Source organism: Narcine bancroftii, chromosome 3 (assembly GCF_036971445.1).
Source record: "Narcine bancroftii isolate sNarBan1 chromosome 3, sNarBan1.hap1, whole genome shotgun sequence".
In the NCBI taxonomy this organism is placed as follows: domain Eukaryota; kingdom Metazoa; phylum Chordata; class Chondrichthyes; order Torpediniformes; family Narcinidae; genus Narcine; species Narcine bancroftii.
The window spans coordinates 269718809-269739986 of record NC_091471.1 but is presented as its reverse complement, the minus strand read 5'-3'; the positions used below and the strand labels follow the sequence as shown (position 1 = coordinate 269739986).

Here is a 21178-nt window from a genome sequence, read left to right as displayed (position 1 = left end):
AAGAGAAGTAGAAGACACAAACCCTAGAGCAGACACAGAAGAAGAAGAAGGAGAACATCAAGCTCTGCACAGAGAAATAGAAGATAAAGGGAATGGATGGTACATAGATAAAAAAAAATTTCAAGAATATATAGAAGCATTAAAAGAATGGATGACACGAGAATTTAGTGAAATAAAAAGAAGAATGAAAAGTACAGAAGAAAAAATGAGTAGATTAGAGCTGGTCTTAACAGAAATAGGGAAAAGATTAGACAACGTGGAAGAATGAGAAACAGCTGTAGAAATGGAAGTGAACGACTTAAAAAGAAAATTGGAAGAAACTGAAAAAAATTAAAGAAACACAGGAGTTGTTAGCGCAGAAGATGGATATAATGGAAAACTATAATAACAGAAACAATATAAAGATAGTGGGCCTTAAGGAAGATGAAGAAGGCAAAGATATGAAAGAATTTATAAAAGAATGGATCCCCAAGGTCCTGGGAATGCCAGAAACGCAGGAAGGAATGGAAATAGAAAGGGCACACAGAACATTAGCCCCAAAACCACAGCCACAACAAAAACGAAGATCCATTTTAGTAAAATTCCTGAGATATACATACAACAAGAGAAAATATATTGGAGAAGGCAATGAAAAAAATGAGAGAAGACAAAAAACCACTGGAATACAAAGGTCAAAAAAAAATTTTCTACCCAGACATAAGTTTTGAGCTCCTGAAGAAGAGGAAAGAGTTTAACGCAGCAAAATCGATCCTATGGAAGAAAGGCTATAAATTTATGTTAATATATCCAGCGGTGCTTAAAATAGTTATCCTGGGGCAGCAAAGCAGACTGTTTTTAGATCCGGAGAAAGCACGAAAATTTACAGAACGGCTGCAAAACAGACAGAGAGATGAAGAGATGTAACAAGAATAAAGAATGACGACAAACTTCATATAAAGAAGAAAAATAATGTACAAGTAAAAACTAAGGAGGGGAAGAAAAGGGAAGAAAGGAAATAAGGGGGGAATAAAGAGGGTTAGCTTTGTTAAATGTGAAGATAAAAGTCTTGTCTGGAGGGGGCTGGGTGGAAGAGAATAACAGTCACTGCGAAATCATTGACGCTTGCGAGCGGGTTCACAATCCAAATGGAGAGGGGAGTTGTGGTTGCCCGGCAATGGACAAGGGGCAACTCAGAGGGGGGGGGGGCATTTGTGGTTAAGGGAATTTTAGATGTGGGAATAGTGGAAATATTTTATGTTTTAGAAGTGTTGTCACAGTGTGTACGAAAAAAGAAAACAGAAATGGACAAGGAGGAAAGGTGGTGATGAGGAAGTGGAAAGGAAAGATAAACAAAGTATGAAATGGCCATGTTGAACTATATGACTATAAATATTAATGGAATACATAACCAAATCAAAAGGAAGAGGCTGTTAAATTTACTGAAGAAAGAAAAAATTGATTTAGCATTCATGCAGGAAACACATCAAACTGAAGTGGAACACAAGAAATTAAGGAGAGACTGGGTAGGGCACGTAACGGCAGCATCATATAATTCAAAAGCCAGAGGAGTAGCTGTATTAATCAATAAAAATGTACCAATCAAAATAGAGGGGGAAATAATAGATCCAGCAGGGAGGGATGTAATGATAAAGTGTCAGATATATTCAGAATTTTGGAATTTGCTCAATGTATATGCACCTAATGAAGAGGATCAAAAATTTATGCAAGATATCTTTTTGAAGATTGCAGATACGCAGGGGAATATACTGATAGGAGGGGACTTTAACCTTAATTTGGACTCAAAGATGGATAAAACTGGAAAAAAGACTAGCAGAAAGAATAAAGTAACCAAATTTATGGTTAAATCAATGCAGGAAATGCAACTTTTGGATATATGGAGGAGACAACACCCAAAGGAGAAGGAATACTCATATTATTCGGGTAGACATAAAACATACTCAAGGATAGACCTGTTCCTGTTGTCAGCCCACATCCAAGGGAGAGTTAGAAAAACAGAATATAAAGCTAGATTGTTATTGGATCACTCACCCCTGTTATTAGCAATAGAGCTGGAGGACAACCCACCGAGAACGAATAGATGGAGAATAAACTCCATGCTACTTAAAAGACAGGATTTTAGAGAATTAACTGAGCGCCAAATTAAAATGTACTTTGAAATAAATAAGGAATCAGTGAAAGATAAGTTTACACTATGGGACGTAACGAAAGCATTCATCAGAGGGCAGATAATGTAACTAAGATGAAGAAGGACTCAATCGGGAAATAGAACAGTTGGAAAGGGAAATAGCAAGTACAGAAAAATAATTAGCAATAAAGGAAGATACAAATAAAAGAAGAGAATTGGTGGACAAAAAAATAAAATATGAAACATTACAAACATATAAGGTAGAGAAGAACATAATGAAGACAAAACAGAAGTATTATGAGCTTGGAGAAAAAACGCACAAAATACTAGCGTGGCAGCTTAAGACAGAACAAACTAAAAGAACGGTATTGGCATCAAGGAAAAAGGACAAACAAATTACATATAACCCAACGGAGATCAACGAAAACTTCAGGGAATTATAAGAACAACTATATCAAACTGAAAACAAAGGGAAAGAAGACAAAATAGATGAATTTCTAACTAAAATTGAACTACCAAAATTGCGAACAGAGGAGCAAAATAATAAAACCATTTGAAATAAAAGAAATAAAGGAGAAATTAAAAAATCTACTGAACAATACAACACCGGGAGAGGATGGACTCCCAATAGAATTCTATCAAATATTTAAAGACTTATTAATTTCTCTTCTCCTGGAAGTAATGACCAAATTGAAAAAACACAAAATATACCAGATTCATGCAAAACAGCAATAATTACAGTAATACCAAAGATGGGGAAAGATCCACTAACACCAGCATCGTTTTGACCAATATCTCTACTTAATACAGATTATAAGATAATAGCCAAACTATTAGCAAACAGATTGGCCGACTGTGTACCAAAAATAGTAAAACTAGATTAAACTGGATTTATTAAGAAAAGACGAACAACTGACAATATCTGTAAGTTCATTAACTTAATCCATGCAGTACAAGGAAACAAGACGCCAACAGTGGCGGTTGCCTTAGACGCAGAGAAAGCCTTTGACAGAGTCGAATGGAATTATTTATTCAAAGTACTACAGAGGTTCAACCTACCAGAGAAATATATTAATTGGATTAATGCATTATATAAGGGACCATTGGTGAAGGTGACAGTAAATGGATATATATCAAACCAATTTAAATTAAGCAGATCAACTAGGCAGGGATGTCCACTATCTCCCTCACTGTTTGCATTAGCTATAGAACCCTTGGCAGAACTGATAAGAACAGAAAATAAAATAAGAGGAATAAAAATAAAAGAGAAGGAATATAAAATCAGTGTATTTGCAGATGACGTCATAGTATACTTAAAGGAACCAGAATTATCAATAAAAGAATTACATAAGAAACTGAAGGAATATGGAGAAGTATCGGGGTACAAGATCAACGCAAATAAAAGTGAAGTGATGCCAATGAATAATGCGGATTTCACAAAGTTTAAGAAAGAATCACCATTTAAATGGCAAACACAAGCAATCCGATACCTAGGTATTCAACTAGATAATAATCTAGGCCATCTATACAAATTAAATTATCAGCCATTAATGAAGAAATTATTGGATGATTTAGAACATTGGAAAGATTTACCACTAACACTGATAGGAAGGGTAAATTGCATTAAAATGAATATCTTCCCAAGGATACAATAACTATTTCAAACATTACCAATTCATCTAACAGAGAAATTCTTCAAGGAGCTAAAGAAAATAATAAGGAAATCCCTATGGAAAAAGGGGGGGAAACCGAAGATAGCGCTAGATAAATTAACAGAATGGTACAAAGAAGGGGGCTTACAGGTACCAAACTTTAAGAGTTATTATAGAGCAGCACAATTAAGATACCTATGAGATTTTTATCAAACAAGGGAAAAACCAGATTGGACCAGATTAGAGCTAGATAAAATAGGGGAGAAGGTACCTGAACATATACATAACATAAGTGGGACGAAAAGCTGGTGCAACATAGGAATTCACCAGTACTGCACCATCTGCTCAACATTTGGAAGAAGAATCACAGAGAAAGGAAAAAAAAACAAATTATCAACTACCAAAATTAATATTGACGCAAAATCAACTAATCCCTTTCACAATAGATAACCTTTCCTTTAGAGAATGGGAGAGAAAAGGGATCAAAAGAATAGAAAATTGTTTTTCGGGAAATAAATTATTATATTTTGAACAAATGAAGTACAAATATGGTATAACTCACGGTACAATGTTTGCATACCACCAACTGAAAACCTACTTTTTAAAAAATTTTTTTTATTTTTCACACCATAAACCACATTGACCATGATACGTACATTTTCCTTTTCAAATATATACAATGTCATTTTCTTCCCCCCCTCCTCCCATCCCACCCTCCCTACCTCCCCCCCCATCCATTTAAAGTACAAAATCTAAGATACATTAAACCAGTCAAACAATGTTGTCATTCAATAAAAATAAACAAGAAATTCCACTGAGTCAATTCTTTTCATTTCCTTCTCCTTTCGTTAATTTAGGTAGTGAATGTCCCCGGTAGGTTTTCTCTATTGTGTTTCATGTAAGGCTCCAATTTTTGTTCAAATATTTCAATATTATTTCTTAAACTATATGTTATTTTTTCTAATGGAATACATTTATTCATTTGTATTTACCATTGTTGTATTTTCAAATTATCTTTCAATTTCCAGGTTAACATAATACATTTTTTTGCTACGGCTAGAGCTATCTTAACAAATCTTTTTTGGGCACCATCCAAATCAATTCCAAATTCTTTGTTTTTTATGTTACTTAGGAGGAAGATCTCTGGATTTTTTGGTATATTGTTTTCTGTAATTTTATTTAATATTTGGTTTAGATCTTCCCAAAATTTTTCTACTTTCTCACATGTCCAGATTGCATGAATTGTTGTTCCCATTTCTTTTTTACATCGAAAACATCTATCAGATACTGTTGGGTCCCATTTATTTAACTTTTGAGGTGTAATGTATAGCCTGTGTATCCAGTTATATTTGTCCTTCATTTGTTCAAAGGATAATAATCTATTTCCTGAAAAACAATTTTCTATTCTTTTGATCCCTTTTTTTCTCCCATTCTCTAAAGGATAGGTTATCTATTGTAAAAGGGAGTAACTTATTTTGCATCAATATTAGTTTTGGTAATTGCTAATTTGTTTTATTCCTTTCTACATGAATCTTTTTCCAAATATTGAGTAGATGATGTAATACTGGAGAACTCCTACGTTGTACCAATTTTTCATCCCATTTATATAATATGTGTTCAGGTATCTTTTCCCATATTTTATCTAGTTCTAATCTAGTCCAATCTGGCTTTTCCCTTGTTTGATAAAAATCTGATAGGTATCTTAACTGTGCGGCTCTATAATAATTTTTAAAGTTTGGCAGTTGTAAGCCTCCTTGTTTATACCATTCTGATAATTTATCTAGTGCTATCCTCGGTTTCCCCCCTTTCCATAAAAATTTCCTTATTATTTTCTTTAACTCCTTGAAGAATTTCTCCGTCAAGTGTATTGGCAATGCCTGAAATAGGTATAATATCCTTGGGAAAATGTTAATTTTAATACAGTTTATCCTTCCTATTAGTGTTAGTGGTAAATCTTTCCAATGCTCTAAATCGCCCTGTAATTTTTTTCATTAGTGGATAATAATTGAGTTTATATAGTTGGCCGAGATTTTTATTTATTTGTATACCTAGGTATCTTATTGCTTGCATTTGCCATCTGAATGGTGATTCCTTCTTAAATTTTGAGAAATCCGCATTATTCATTGGCATTGCTTCACTTTTATTTACGTTAATCTTGTAACCCGACACTTCTCCATATTCCTTCAATTTCTTATATAATTCTTTTATTGATAGTTCTGGTTCTGTTAAGTATACTATAACATCATCCACAAATAAACTGATTTTATACTCCTTGTCTTTTATTTTTATCCCTTTTATATTATTTTCTGTTCTTATCAATTCTGCTAGTGGTTCTATAGCTAATGCAAACAATAAGGGTGATAGTGGGCATCCCTGCCGTGTTGACCTGCTTAAGTTAAATTGCTTTGATATATATCCATTTACTGTCACTTTCGCCAATGGCCCCTTATATAATGCTTTAATCCAATTAATATACTTCTCTGGTAAACTGAATTTTTGTAATACTTTGAATAAATAATTCCATTCTACTCTGTCAAAGGCCTTCTCTGCGTCTAAAGCAACTGCTACTGTTGGCACTTTACTCCCTTCTACTGCATGAATTAAGTTAATAAATTTACAAATATTGTCTGTTGTGCGTCTTTTTTTAATAAATCCAGTTTGGTCTAGATTTACCATTTTAGGTACATACTCTGCTAATCTGTTTGCTAATAGTTTAGCTATTATCTTATAATCTGTGTTAAGTAATGATATTGGTCTATATGACGCTGGTGCGAGTGGATCTTTCCCTTGCTTTAGTATTACTGTAATTATTGCTGTTTTACATGAATCTGGTAAGCTTTGTGTTTTATCAATCTGGTTGATTACTTCCAGGAGGGGAGGAATTAATAAATCTTTAAAGGTTTTATAGAATTCTATTGGGAATCCATCCTCTCCTGGTGTTTTATTATTTGGTAATTTTTTTATTATCTCTTGTATTTCTACTATTTCAAATGGTTCTGTTAATTTATTTTGTTCCTCTATTTGTAATTTTGGTAGTTCAATTTTGGTTAAAAATTCATCTATTTTCCCTTCTTTCCCTTCGTTTTCAGTTTGGTATAATTGTTCATAGAATTCTCTAAAGTTTTCCTTGATCTCCGTTGGATTATATGTGATTTGTTTGTCTTTTTTCCTTGATGCCAATACCATTTTCTTAGCTTGTTCTGTCTTAAGTTGCCATGCTAGAATTTTGTGCGTTTTTTCCAATTCATAATATTTCTGTTTTGTCTTCATTATGTTCTTCTCCACCTTATAAGTTTGTAGTGTTTCATATTTTATTTTTTTATCTGCCAATTCTCTTCTTTTAGTTGTATCTTCCTTCATTGCTAATTCTTTTTCTATATTTACTATTTCCCTTTCCAACTGCTCTGTTTCCTGATTATAGTCCTTCTTCATCTTGGTTACATAACTTATTATTTGCCCTCTAATGAACGCTTTCATTGCATCCCATAGTATGAATTTATCTTTCACTGATTCCGTATTTATTTCAAAGTACATTTTAATTTGTCTTTCAATGAATTCTCTAAAATCCTGCCTTTTAAGTAGCATGGAGTTTAATCTCCATCTCTTGATTCTTGGAGGGATGTTCTCTAACTCTATTGTCAATATCAAGGATGAATGGTCCGATAATATTCTAGCTTTATATTCTGTTTTTCTTACTCTATCTTGCATACGAGCTGATAACAAAAATAGGTCTATTCTTGAGTATGTTTTATGTCTACCCGAGTAATATGAATATTCCTTTTCATTTGGGTGTTGCTTCCTCCATATATCCAAAAGTTGCATTTCTTCCATCGATTTAATTATAAATTTGGTTACTTTGTTCTTTCTGTTAATTTTTTTCCCAGTTTTGTCCATATTTGAATCCAAATTCAGGTTGAAATCCCCTTCTATTAATATGTTCCCTTGCGTATCTGCTATCTTCAAAAAAATATCTTGCATAAACTTTTGATCTTCTTCGTTAGGTGAATATACATTGAGTAGATTCCAAAACTCCGAATTTATCTGACATTTTATCATTACATATCTCCCTGCTGGATCTATTATTTCCTCTTCTATTTTAATTGGCACATTTTTACTAATTAATATAGCTACTCCTCTTGCTTTTGAATTATACAACGCTGCTGTTACGTGTCCTACCCAATCTCTCTTTAATTTCTTGTGCTCCAATTCAGTTAAATGTGTTTCTTGCACAAATGCTATATCAATTTTTTATTTTTTCGGTAAAGTTAGCAGTTTCTTCCTTTTAATTTGGTTATGTATTCCGTTAATATTTAAAGTCATATAGTTCAGCGTAGCCATTTTATACTTTGTTTATCTTCCCTTTCCGTTTCTCCATCATCACCTTTCCTTCTTATCCATTTCTGCTTTCTTGTTTTGAACACTTTATAAGACAACATTTCTAAAACATCAAACATTTTCCTTATTCTCCTATTTAAAACTTCTTTAACCCCATTCTCCCCTCCCCCTCATGAGTTGTCCTTTATCCCTTGTCGAACAACCACATCTCCCCTCTCCATTTGGATCTGCGAATTCACTCACAAACGTCAGCTGATTTTGCAGTGACCGTAACTCCTCCCCACCCAGCCACCCCCAGAAAAGATTTCAATTTTCATATGTAACAAAGGTCACTCTTTTAATTCCCTCCTTATTCCCTCTATTCCATTTCCCTCCCTTATTAATTCTTGTCTATACTCTATATATTTTCCTCTAAATACGGATACATTCATGTATGCACACTATATATATACACACATATACCCCTTTACACACATACATATAGATCGTTTTACTCTTATTACATGTCTTCATCTCTCTGGTTGTTTTGTAGTTGTTCTGCAAATTTCCTTGCTTCCTCTGGATCCGAGAATAGTCTGTTTTGTTGCCCTGGAATAATTATTTTAAGTACCGCTGGGTACCTTAACATAAACTTATATCCTTTTTTCCATAAGATCGTTTTCGCTGTATTGAACTCCTTCCTCTCCTTCAGGAGTTCAAAACTTATGTCTGGATAGAAAAAAATTTTTTGACCTTTATATTCCAGTGGCTTTTTGACCTCTCTTACTTTCTTCATTGCTTTCTCCAATATATTTTCTCTTGTTGTATATCTTAAGAATTTTACTGGAATGGATCTTGGTTTTTGCTGCGGTTGTGGTTTCGGGGCTAAAGTTCTATGTGCCCTCTCTATTTCCATTTCTTCCTGTAATTCTGGTCTTCCCAGGACCCTGGGGATCCAATCTTTTATAAATTCTCTCATATTCTTGCCTTCTTCATCTTCCTTAAGGCCCACTATCTTTATATTATTTCTTCTATTATAGTTTTCTATTATATCTATCTTTTGAGCTAACAGCTCCTGTGCCTCTTTAGCTTTTTTATTAGATTCTTCTAATTTCTCTTTTAAGTCTTCTACTTCCATATCTACAAATGTTTCTCATTTTTCCTTTATTTCCACTCTTTTTGCCAACTCTGATATGGCCATTTCCATTTTATTCATTTTTTCTTCTGCATTCTTAATTCTTCTTTTTATCTCATCAAATTCTTGTAATTGCCATTCTTTCACTGATTCCATATATTCTTTAAAAAAAGATACATCCATTGTCTTGCTTTTCTCTTCTTCTTCCACTTCTTTCTGTTCTTCTTCTTCTTCTTCTTCCTCTGGATTGACCATCTGTTATTTCCTTGTTTTCTTTTTACCCTCTTCTTTGTTGTCGTTATTGTCTGTGTTCTGCACCTGCTGCTGTGCTGCAGGTGTCTCTCTCAGCTGTGGAGATCGACTCCGCAGTTGTTCCCCCCTCCCGTCAGTGTGTTTTTTTTCATGCGCATCGCGCATGCGCGGTTGCACACTTTTACTCGGCTCTGCAAGCCATTTTTGTAGTCCCGAGCCTGGGACTTCCACTGACCTGCGGGAGTGGGCTTCTCTCTCCGCAGCGGGCCTCTTCGGACAGGTAAGGCCTTCACTTTCTTCTTCCGACATTCTTTCTTCCTCTTTTCTTCGCGTTGTTTTCGACTTTTCTCTCTTCGCTGCCATTTTCTTCTCACCTTTATTTTTACTTTATTATAAATTTTAATTTGTATCTTTGTACTTTGTGTGTTTTTTTTTTAAACTTTTCGGGAGAGGGCTAGAATTCCCTGACCGGCCACTACTCCATCACGTGACTCCTCAACTGAAAACCTACTTGAAGGACAAATTGGGAAGCAGGCTGAGGTTACCAGAAGGAAGCAGTTTTGAATATGTGATTACAGACACAATGATACTTAAAAGATTTATAACAAACATGAACATCAAACTGCAAGAGACAGACAATGAGGAAATAAGCTGAAAACCCAAACAAAAGTGGGAACAAGATGTAAACATAAAGATAAAGAATGAAACATGGGAAAAGCTATGCTCTGGAACTATGAGAAATACAATAAACACGAGGTTATGCATGATACAATGTAATTGGTTACACAGGCTATACACCACGCCCCAAAAGTTAAATAAATGGGACCCAACAGTATCAGATAGATGTTTTCGTTGTAAGAAGGAAACGGGAACAACAGTACATGCAATTTGGGCATGTGAGAAAGTGGAAAAGTATTGGGAAGATCTAAATCAGGTATTAAATAAAATCACAAAAAGCAACATAACAAAAAGTCCAGAGATCTTTCTTCTAAGTAATATAAGAAGTAAAGAACTTGGACTCGATTTGGATGGAGCACAAAAAAGATTTATTATGATAGCCTTAGCTGTAGCAAAAAAATGTATCATGTCAACCTGGAAATCAGAAGATAGCCTGAAAATACAGCAATGGTACATAGAAATTAATAAATGTATTCCATTGGAAAAAAAATTATAATTTAAGAAATAACACCACAGTATTCGAACAAATTTGGGAACCATACATGGAACACAACAGATAAATCCTACCGCGGACCTCCACCACCTAAAATGACCGAATGAGAAGAAGATGAAATGAACTGACCCAGTGTGTAAAAGTAGATGACACAATTTTCTTGTTTATTTTCATTGTGTGATGACATTGTTTAATGCATCGTATATGTTGAACGTTTAGAGGGTGGAAAGGAGGGAGGGAAGGGAGGGGGAAAAAGGGGTGAAAATGACACTGTATATTCAAGAGGGAAATGTTTATGTGTATTTTGGTCAATATGGTTCATAGTGTGAAAAATTAAAAAGTTAAAAAGAGAGAGAGAGAGAGAGAGAGAGAGAGATTAGTTCTGCAGTGCTACTGCGACTGGAACAGGACAAGCTTGAAAGCTTGTGGGAAACCCCATTTGGAAGATGGGTTGTGAGTGCTCAGTTCAGTCTGGTCAAAGCCTTTGTGGTTCATGCAAGAGGAGAGGACTGGCTGCCTAATGTTTCACTTGAAGTAAGGGAAACAAAAAACAACTCTGTTGTAACCTGAAAGAATGAGGTTATCATCTGGAAAACCCTAATGGGGCAAGTTTCTTCGGCAAGTGGCTGATCGGAAGGGATCAGTTGTGGGTGTCCAGCGAACAACAGATCTCTCTCTGAGTGGTGATCATTTACCTTTCAAGCACCAAAGCCTGGTAAAATTCATAAATGTTAAATTCTGTGTACAGTATAAGAATTGCCTGCAACCAGTGAACTTGGAGGAATGAGGTGAGATTGGACTGTGAATCAAATAACTTTTCTAAACACACACACACATTATATACATGTGCGCTTAGAATTAGAAGAAAGTTAAGTTAGGTTAAGTTAACAATGATAAGTTAAAGAGTGATTCTGTTTTCATGTTTAAAGATAATTAAAAGCAACTTTTGTTTAAGTAACCATTTGTCTTGGTGAAAATCGAATTCTGCTGTGTCTTGGGGTCCTCTGGGCTCATAACAAAATAAACCCACCCTCCCACCCTACAGATAAAGCCTTACTAAAATACTTAATATATGAAGCAAGCCTCTTACTAAGACTATTACTAAGCAGCGAGCCAACAGTGAGCAGCATAAACCAGCTCTTCATCCTGGGCGATGCCATTGCTGTTTCTTCAAATAGCTCTTATGAGCAAAGCCCGATAAGTGCATTCGCTCTGCTGGCTGAATATTTGCTCCCAGCTTCTCTAGAGGTTTATGTTTTATTTCAGAGGAGATTTACTTTTACAATTTTAAACTTTTATTTGAATTTTTATTTATTTAAATTTAAAAAAATTATTCACTATTTTTGTCAGTTGCTTGAGGATGCCAGTTTCTTGAATTCTGGATAGAAGGGATTTTACTCTACGATACAGTAAAGGCCCTCCAGCCCATAATGTTGTGCTGACCTATATATATATACCTATCAAAATAACACTATACCCTGCCTCACTCATAACCATTATGTGCGTGCCTGAGTCTTTGAAATGCTCCTAATGTTTCAGCCTCCACCACCACCCAGCGAGGCATTCCAGGAACCCTCAATTGTGTTAAAAAAAATTACCTCGATGTCTCCCCCAAACTTCCTTCCCCGATGTCTCCCCTAAACTTCCTTCCCTTCACTTTGTACTGATGTCCTCTGGTGTTTACTACTCCTGCCCTGGGGGAAAAAAAGCACTGGCAGTCTACCACGATTCTATTAAATGAGATTTCCTCGATTCCTGAAATCCTACAGTTGGTCAATCCTAGCTCTGAGTATACTCATGACAGAACATCTACAATGGTACAAAGTTCTAATGATTTACAATACCCCAACCAAAGAAATTTCCCCTCATCACAGTCCAAAATAACCACCCAGAGAGACTGTCATCATATTACTAAATGCTTTCTTTACCCATTGTATCTCCAGAAATGCTCTGTTTCATGGTTATCATCTCACAGACTGAATTTAATTACCCCCATTATCAACTCTCCAACCCACCAATGTGTTGATATCAACAGGGCCACCTCTGCTGACATCAAACTACGAAAAATTAACATTTAATTCAGATAGGTTACACTCCACTCTAATCTTTCCAATAGCGTCTAGCATTTTTTACAATGCTGTGCCCCTATTTACTTGCTGTCATGGAAGAAAGTACAACATAGTGAAATCTGTATTTATTAGCCACATTACTGCAATTTTCCAAAAGTTAGTTGTACTTACCTGGGACATAAATATCCACTGGTACAATTCTGTCACAGCCCCTCACCACGGCATAGGAGTAATGGTAATAACCACCTCCATTTGCACAGCTGTTTGGAACAGAAATATTATTGAATTTCTACCTTTCATGCATGGGAAATGAGTGTTGAAATCTAAATGACTACAGTACTCTCACCTGCCCATGGAGACAACATAGCGAGGTTCAGGCATCTGATCGTAAACCTGCACAATACAGTAATAATGTAAAACAGAATTCAACTCTCACATGCAGTAGTTTGTTTATCACATTGGATTCTTTTTAGTTGGCACTTTGCTGCCATTCTATTTTATACTAGCCAACAGCAACGTTCAAAGTGAGCCTAGGGAATGAGTTGGGGACGATATGACCATAAACAATCCAAGGCTTTTTTTTTTCCGCAGAGGTTGAGGGGTGACTAACAGACTAATTATGAAGCAGTTTGTTTGGGATTCCAAAACTAGTGGTAACTACATGATAGAGAGATCAGGAATAAAACTTATTTATTAGAATTAAAGTGGAACATAATAGCAAGTTAACTATTCTAGATTTTGATGAAAGGAATATGATTTTTCTGCAGTAAGATAGGAGGACATTTGTATAAAGCATGAACCATTCAGAGTAAATAACAGGTTCACTGTTGCATTGGAGGGCTTTGAGAAATGACAACCAACTGGTGGCAAGACTATTGCACCAGGTGAAATTCTTGGCTTTTCTAATAAAAGCGAGCATCCCAGAGAAAACACTGCTCATTTGTGAAATAGATTTTCAGGCATTGCTTACTCCTCCAACACAAATAACATCATTAATAAAGTTTAGAGAGCAATTTGTCTTAGAAGGTGCAAACACAGAACAAGACTGGAAACAGCAGTTCCAGCAGATGTGAGGCATAAAATGTTTCCAGCCTGCAACTTTCAGAGGAGTAATTCTGAAGGAGCCCCCAATGTGACACGTTGACTCTTCAGATGCTGACTGGCCAATTTACTGCGAATTTCTAGCTTTCGTGTCAGCTTTGAAATATTTTCAGTTTCATTTATTAGAGGAATAAGTAAGAAGAATCACACAATCACTGAGGTTACCTTCCGAAGAGCTGGAGCCATTTTGTTTGTGAGGGTGCCAGCCACGATCATTACATCCGACTGCCGGGGACTGGCACGGAAGACGATGCCAAACCTGTCCATGTCGTACCTGGGTGCTGCCATGTGCATCATTTCTACAGCGCAGCAGGCTAGCCCAAAGGTCATGGGCCATAAAGAACTCTGAAAGTCAATTTGAAAATAAATTAAATCTTTCGAACAATTGAGACTAAACAAACGGAATGGGAAAATTATGGTTGCCATCTTTATTATTTGCGATTTGGACCAAAACATCATCCTAAAGTTTAAAGGGATTCCTTTTTTTTCCCCCCAAAGAATCCAATGTTAAGAACTGCTTGAAGTAGAAGGGAACTTCCTCCTAAGTAACGTAAAAAACAAAGAATTTGGAATTGATTTGGAGGATGCACAAAAAAAGATTTGTTAAGATAGCTCTAGCTGTAGCAAAAAAATGTATTATGTCAACCTGGAAATCGGAAGATAATTTGAAAATACAACAATGGTATATAGAAATGAATAAATGTATTCCATTAGAAAAAATAACATATAGTTTAAGAAATAATATTGAAATATTTGAACAAATATGGGAGCCTTACATGAAACACAATAGCGAAAACCTACCGGGGACATTCACTACCTAAATTAACGAAAGAAGAAGGAAATGAAAAGAATTGACTCAGTGGAATTTCTTGTTTATTTTTATTGAATGACAACATTGTTTGACTGGTTTAATGTATCCTAGATTTTGTACTTTAAATGGACGGGAGGGGGGAGGTAGGGAGGGTGGGATGGGAGGAGGGAGGGGGGGAGAAAAGGGCACTGTATATATTTGAAAAGGAAAAAAGTATGTATCAAGGTTAATGTGGTTTATGGTGTGAAAAAAAAAAAAAAGAAGTAGGAGGGAACGACTGGCATAGCAGTTAGCGCAATGCCTTTACATCACTAGTGATTGGGACCGGCGTTCAAATCCCGCACTGTCTGCAATGGGTTCCCCCCACCGTTCAAAATGTAGGTTAATTGGGTGTAAATTGGGCGGCACAGACTCATGGGCCGAAACAGCCTGTTAGCAAAGTCTAAATTAAAAATTTAAATTAAAAAGAACTAAATTATAAGTAGGTAAACAGGTAGCCAATACAGTACTTACTCGCCGGGCCCAATTTAATAGCTCATCCAGTTTGGTGACAACAAACTCCCCCTTGTTGCTGGGAAGTGAGAACTTCTTGGTGGGCATCGCAGGCTTCGATTCCTTTGGTAGTGTGGAGCTGCAAGCAAAGAATCCCATTTCATTTCACGTATTAAAGGCTTAAAAACAGAAAATATAGAGTCGGAAATTATACAAACTCAGTTGAGTGAATGATGGAGACTTCCTTAATGTATGGGACAAGAACATTGGTGGTTAAAAACAACATTTATTAGCCATCTTTAATTAGTGAGCCATCTTTTGTTTGATGGCATTCACTCTGATGAAGGTACTCCAACAGTACTGTTAGGTAGAATTTAGATCCACTACACCAATGGTAATAATTACAAATCAGGATCATATGTGCAACTTGAAAGGAAACTTGGAAGTAACGGTATTTCTATGCTTGGCCTTAATTATAAAGGTTGTAAATAACTGGAGGGCACTTAGTAGATGCCACACACTGCAGTCACAGTGGAAATATTTAAGATGATGAATGCGGTGACAGTGAAGTGGGCTGTTTATCCCAGATGGTACCAAGGTTCTTCAATGAGGTGGGTTTTGCACTCACCCAGGCAGGTGAAGAGCAAATTATTGCAGAAATGAGTGCCTGAGATACAGTAGGAAGGGTTAGTGAAGTCAGTCACTCGCCACAGCTTTTGATGTGCATTTTGTCACCAAAGTATTTATGTGGCTGTTCCAAATCAATGGTGGCCCCATTAGCAAAATAACCATGTCCTGCAGCAATCCTGAAGGGGGTTCATTTTCCTTTTGTGCAAGGAGGGAGACCATATGGAGGTTTATAAAATAAATTAGGGGAACCGATAAGTTGCTCACAACAGCTAGCTGGAACTAGGAATTGGCTCTTAAGTAATAGGCACTGGTCATTAATCATAATCAGATACAAGGCATCTGTACTTATGTGAATGTAAAGGGGCAGTGTCAATCTAGAAACTAGTCTATATTTTCCCCCACAATAGTTAATTTAATACAATGTCAAATACAATATAACCACACAGAGATTGTGTTCAATATGCATCTTAGATTTTTTTAAAAAAGAAATGAGGTTTGAATTTACCCTGCACTTTCTGTCACAGTGGTCTGATGGAGACACCGCAAATGATTAGCAAGGAGTGAACTGCGCCTGTAAAAAATATAGGTACACATAGTACTGGTGCATTAATTTTAAGGATATTTCCTTAAAGAAAATCAAATATCCAGAATTATTAATTTTCTACAAGGCATCTTGAGATGTTTCCTAGTGATGGAAAGAAGGCATTATATTAGAGGTGTAATATAAGAACCTGGAAAAAAATACATGAAATACTGGCACAGTACAAAGTTCTAACTGAAGTTCTACCTAGCTATGTGGCTTAGTACTACAACAACAACATTATCTACAAATTTGCTGACAACAATACTACAGTACTGGGTTGTATAAAAGGGGTGATGAGTCAGGATGAAGGAGGGAGATTGAAAACTTGGCTGAATGGTGCACCAACAACCTCCCACTCAATGTCACCAAAACCAAGGAGCTGATTGTTGGCTCCAGGAAGGGAACACCAGAGGTGTACGATCCAGTGATCATTGGGTGATCTTTCACCCATCCCATGTGAAGAAAGCACGTCAGCGCTTCTACTTCCTCAGGAGCTTGCAGAAGTTTGGTATGACACCAGAAACCCTGGCAAATTTCTACAGACATGTAGTGGAAAGTGTGCTAACCAGCTGCATTGTGCTCTGGAATGGGGACACCAATATCCAGACCATAAAGCCCTGCAAAACACAGTGGACACAGGCCGGGATGTCAGGCAAAACCCTCCCCACCATCGAGAACATCTAAGGGGAATGCTGCTGTTGGAGAGCAGCGGCAGTTATCAAGGATCCACATCACCCAGCACACGCTCTGTTCTCGCTGCTATCATCAGGAAAGAGGTATCAGTGCCACGAGACTCGCACTACCAGGTTTAGAAACTCATCAGACTCCTCCACAACAAACTCAATCAGGGACTCATTTAAGGACTTGTACTTTTTCACTTTATCGTTTTATTTTCCTCTTTGTATTGTACAGTTTCTTTACATTTTTTTGTTTACGTGTACATTGTGTACAATTTTTTTTGTACTAAGTGGTAATTCTGCCTTGCCTGCAGAAAAAAGAATCTCAGGGTTGTATGTGATGTCATGAATGTACTCTGACAATAAATCAGAAATCTGAATGAATTATCGAATGTTCTGGCAGGAGGATCTCAGATATGGAACACATGGGATCGAAAAAGAAAATGTTGGAAACACTGGGTAGTACTTTTGTGGAGTATCTGTGGAAAGAGGACATAATATCGCACCTGAGAAAAGTTAGCTCTGATTCTCTCACCATAAATTAGAGCTTGGTTACTGTAGTTGATCCTGATAAGACCGAGACCCAATTGTGTCTGTTGAAATCAGGTTACGTTGAGGTTTGATCCAAATTAGATTTCAATTTTATATCTCAGATTCTACCTCAACTGGCAAGGTTTTCAAATACGTTGTTATCAGCAAATTTCCAACACCGACAGTTTTTTTTACAGGGATTAGTCTCCTCAAAACTCCCTGATCCACTTGTTCCTCCCCATCCTGTCATATGCTCCCTTCGGCCCTTTCCACTGTAAGTGCAGAAAATGCAAAACCCTTTACACCTCCATCCAGGGCCAAAAACAGACCCTCCAGGTGAGGCAGAGTTCTACATACACATCATCCAGCCTAATCGACTGCAGTAAAAACACAATGGTGGAGAAACTCAGCAGGTCAAACAGTATACTTAATGTAGCAAAGAAAAAGATATATAACCAATGTTTCAGGCTTGAGCCCTTTATCAAGGTGCACTGTTTAACTTGCTGAGTTTCTCCAGCATTATGTTTTTACCTCAACCAGAGTGTCTGCAGACTTTTGCGTTTTACTCTGGAAACAGTAGGTTGTGGGACTAAGCTTGAGCTTTTTGCAACAAACCATTAATTCTCCCATTCATTTCCACAGATATACCCGGCCTCAGCCTCATCCATTGTCAGGAGGGCAAATGTAAACTTGAAGAACTTAGGAGCACTCTCATGATATGACCTAAAAGTAACAGATGCTGCACAAACATCTGAAGGGATTGGTAGATTTAGCATTTCATACCCGTTGTGTACAAGGTGGTGCAATAAAGTACATCACCACCTATCAGAGAAGAGTTCAAACAATCATTGCAACTCAGTGCTACTCCAAATACTTGTGTCTGGCATAGAAAAATTAATAAGGTGTGTAATAAGATCCCAAGATATGATTCCAGAATTAAAGCTGTATATTTCTTCCAGACAGGGAAGAATACCAAGCATTTAATTTTGAATTTCCCTTGCTTTAACATTTTTCTTGGATGCGGACTGGGATTGATAGAAATTATTCATTTAAGAAAATGAGAGTTCAAAATTCCAGCGTTGCAGCCTGGAGACAACAACATAAAACAAAGCTAAGTAGTTTTTTTAAATTTGAGGCCAGAATACACCTGAACTATCTAATTGGCAGTCTGAAGCCCAGCTTACTTTTTATGAAATGCAAATATCTGTGCTTGTATTGCACAAGTGAATGTTATATTATTCACTGTGAAAGTTGGCTGTAATTAGATGTACTGAATGTAGAAATACAGAAGAAAATTGATGATGTTGAGGTGCCCAAGCTCTTAGTATTTCTAAACCTGCATGTGGTACTTTGTTGGGTTGTAAGATTCACAAATAACTCTCGACTTTATTCATATCTACATTGCTCAATAGTTGATCTAATTCCTTGTTCAGAAAAAAAGTATATCAGTGAATTACTGCCCAAAAGATTGCTTTAGATCTCTGTCTCATGGATGGAAGAAAAATAGAGGGTTAAGGGATAGGGAGGATTTAATAGTTTTTAATGTATATATAGGCTCAAAAATTAAAAAAATCAGCTTTGTTGGCCATATAAAGTAAAACAAGACTGCAGATTTACCTGGAGACGCAGCTCACAAACTTGCCAAGGCCCATAACTGCAAGAAGCAAGAATGAAAAAAAAAGTCAATTAGTAGTAATGTATTTATTATGATAAGAAACAAATTGTTAACATTCATTCACATTGTACAATATCTCTTGCTCTTCATTAGGGGAATTAGGGGATATGGGGAGAAGGCAGGTAGGTGGAGTTAGGTCATAAATTAGATCAGCCATGATCGTATTGAATGGCGGAGCAGGCTCGTTGGGCCATTTTTGGCCTACTCCTGTTCCTACTTCCTATGTTCATATGACAGTGAATCAAAGTCAAAAAAATTTAAGTGGTTTATCTTCAGGACACAGTTTACATGTTCTATTTTCAATCTCATTGCAAAACAGTGGTAGATGCAGATCCAATACTAATCTAATTTTGTGAGGGAAAAATTCATCTTATACTCCCTTCACTGGTTCCACACATTTTTAAATTACTGCAGATTTTGAAAATTACAAATATATGCCATTCCCACAGCAACAATTGTGAAAGGCATAAAGGCATAAAGGAGATTTTATTTGGGTCTCAGCATGAAGCACACAACCACTTTTACAGGGACATAGAAGGGCACAATGGAAAAAAAAAGCAACATCAAAAGTGTTGGCCATATAATTGGTCAATATCTGCCTTCATCAGTCAGGGCAATGGGAATGATTATGAGAAACATTCTATGATTTGTAGATCAGGGAATCTTTTACCACTAGAAGTGTCTGAGGAAGATACAATAGCAATTTTTAGGGGTGATGATATATTTCAAGCAAGTGCTCATTAGAAATGAAGTATTATGGGTTAACTTAAGGTGAAGGGATGCTGGAATGTGAGGAGTCAAGCAAGTGCTCATTAGAAATGAAGTATTATGGGTTAACTTAAGGTGAAGGGATGCTGGAATGTGAGGAGTCAAGCAAGTGCTCATTAGAAATGAAGTATTATGGGTTAAATCAGGGTGAAGGGATGCTGGAATGGGAGGAAGGGTTATAAAAGTATAATAAAATAAGGATCTTCGAAACAGCATAGCAAGTAGATAGCTTTAGCAAGTCTTGGGGATTGATTAACGAGTAAAGAACAAAGACATGATATTTCCTGGCTAACAAGTTTGCAGGAAGGCACATAAACTGATAAGAAATTAGAATCCACGTGGGCAGAATTACCTAATGCTAAACCAATCCAGGAGGCAGAAGAATGTTAGGGGGAAGGTATCTCTGTACTGAAATGAAATGTATAAAAGTTGGGTCAGCCTCAGTATCTGTGTGTATTCCCAGGGTAAGGGGAAGCACCCAACTTTGCATTGTTGTAATAGTATAATAAGTTCTTTGTTCTCAATTTTTGTCTCGAGTGAAATCTGTGAAGGCACCTCTGCTTCTCACAGGGGAGATTGGGTTAAAGATGCAGAAATGCAAACAATAAAAAGGATTCTGTTTACAATATCAAGACAAAACCCAAACTACTTTGGGACTGGCATCAAGCTCTCACAAATGGAAACTATCAGGGTCCAGATAATCCGTGGGAGGAACGCTGGCCAACAGCTCCTCGGGGCAGGGGCCTGATTTACATCATTATCCACAAGACCACAACTCGGCAACCCCAAAGTGACCCGTCACCCTAGACTTCGATGCCGCTGCTGGGGAGCGCACAGCGCCGGGGGAGGGGGGGAGGGGGAGGGGGAGGGGGAGGGAGGAGGGGAAGGGGGGGAGGGGGGGAACGGCTCAGACACACGGACCCGCCGCCCTCGCCGGAAAGCGGCTCGCAGTCCGTCCCGCCGTCAAGGTCAGGGCAGCCCCGCTGCTCTGCAGGTGGCCGCGGGCCCGCCACCGGGCCGCCACTCCTCCCGGCCCTCGCTCTACAAGCGCCGGATATCGGCGCGCTCGCACCAGCATCATCCCTTCCACACGACGCAAACCCAGCAGCAGATGCACTCACCGCCCGTGGCCGCCATCATGACCGGAAGCTGGCGCAGCTCCCAATGATGTCCCCGGAACCCGCACAAAAGT

General features: G+C 37.1%; 1 protein-coding gene across 3 annotated transcripts in view; it reads right to left on the bottom strand.

Moving 5' to 3' along the window:
* Positions 1–21178, bottom strand: part of ndufs7 (NADH:ubiquinone oxidoreductase core subunit S7) — a 24209-nt gene extending 3031 nt beyond the window's left edge. The window contains exons 1-7 of one of the 3 annotated variants that reach the window (XM_069928101.1): positions 21108–21178; positions 19161–19197; positions 16258–16323; positions 15144–15261; positions 13985–14164; positions 13065–13111; positions 12890–12978 (exon numbers count right to left, since the gene is read on the bottom strand). In XM_069928101.1, coding sequence (XP_069784202.1) covers positions 12890–12978; positions 13065–13111; positions 13985–14164; positions 15144–15261; positions 16258–16323; positions 19161–19197; positions 21108–21126 — 556 coding nt within the window. In that variant the 5' untranslated portion in view covers positions 21127–21178. The other 2 variants (XM_069928099.1, XM_069928100.1) reach the window with 2 other exon arrangements.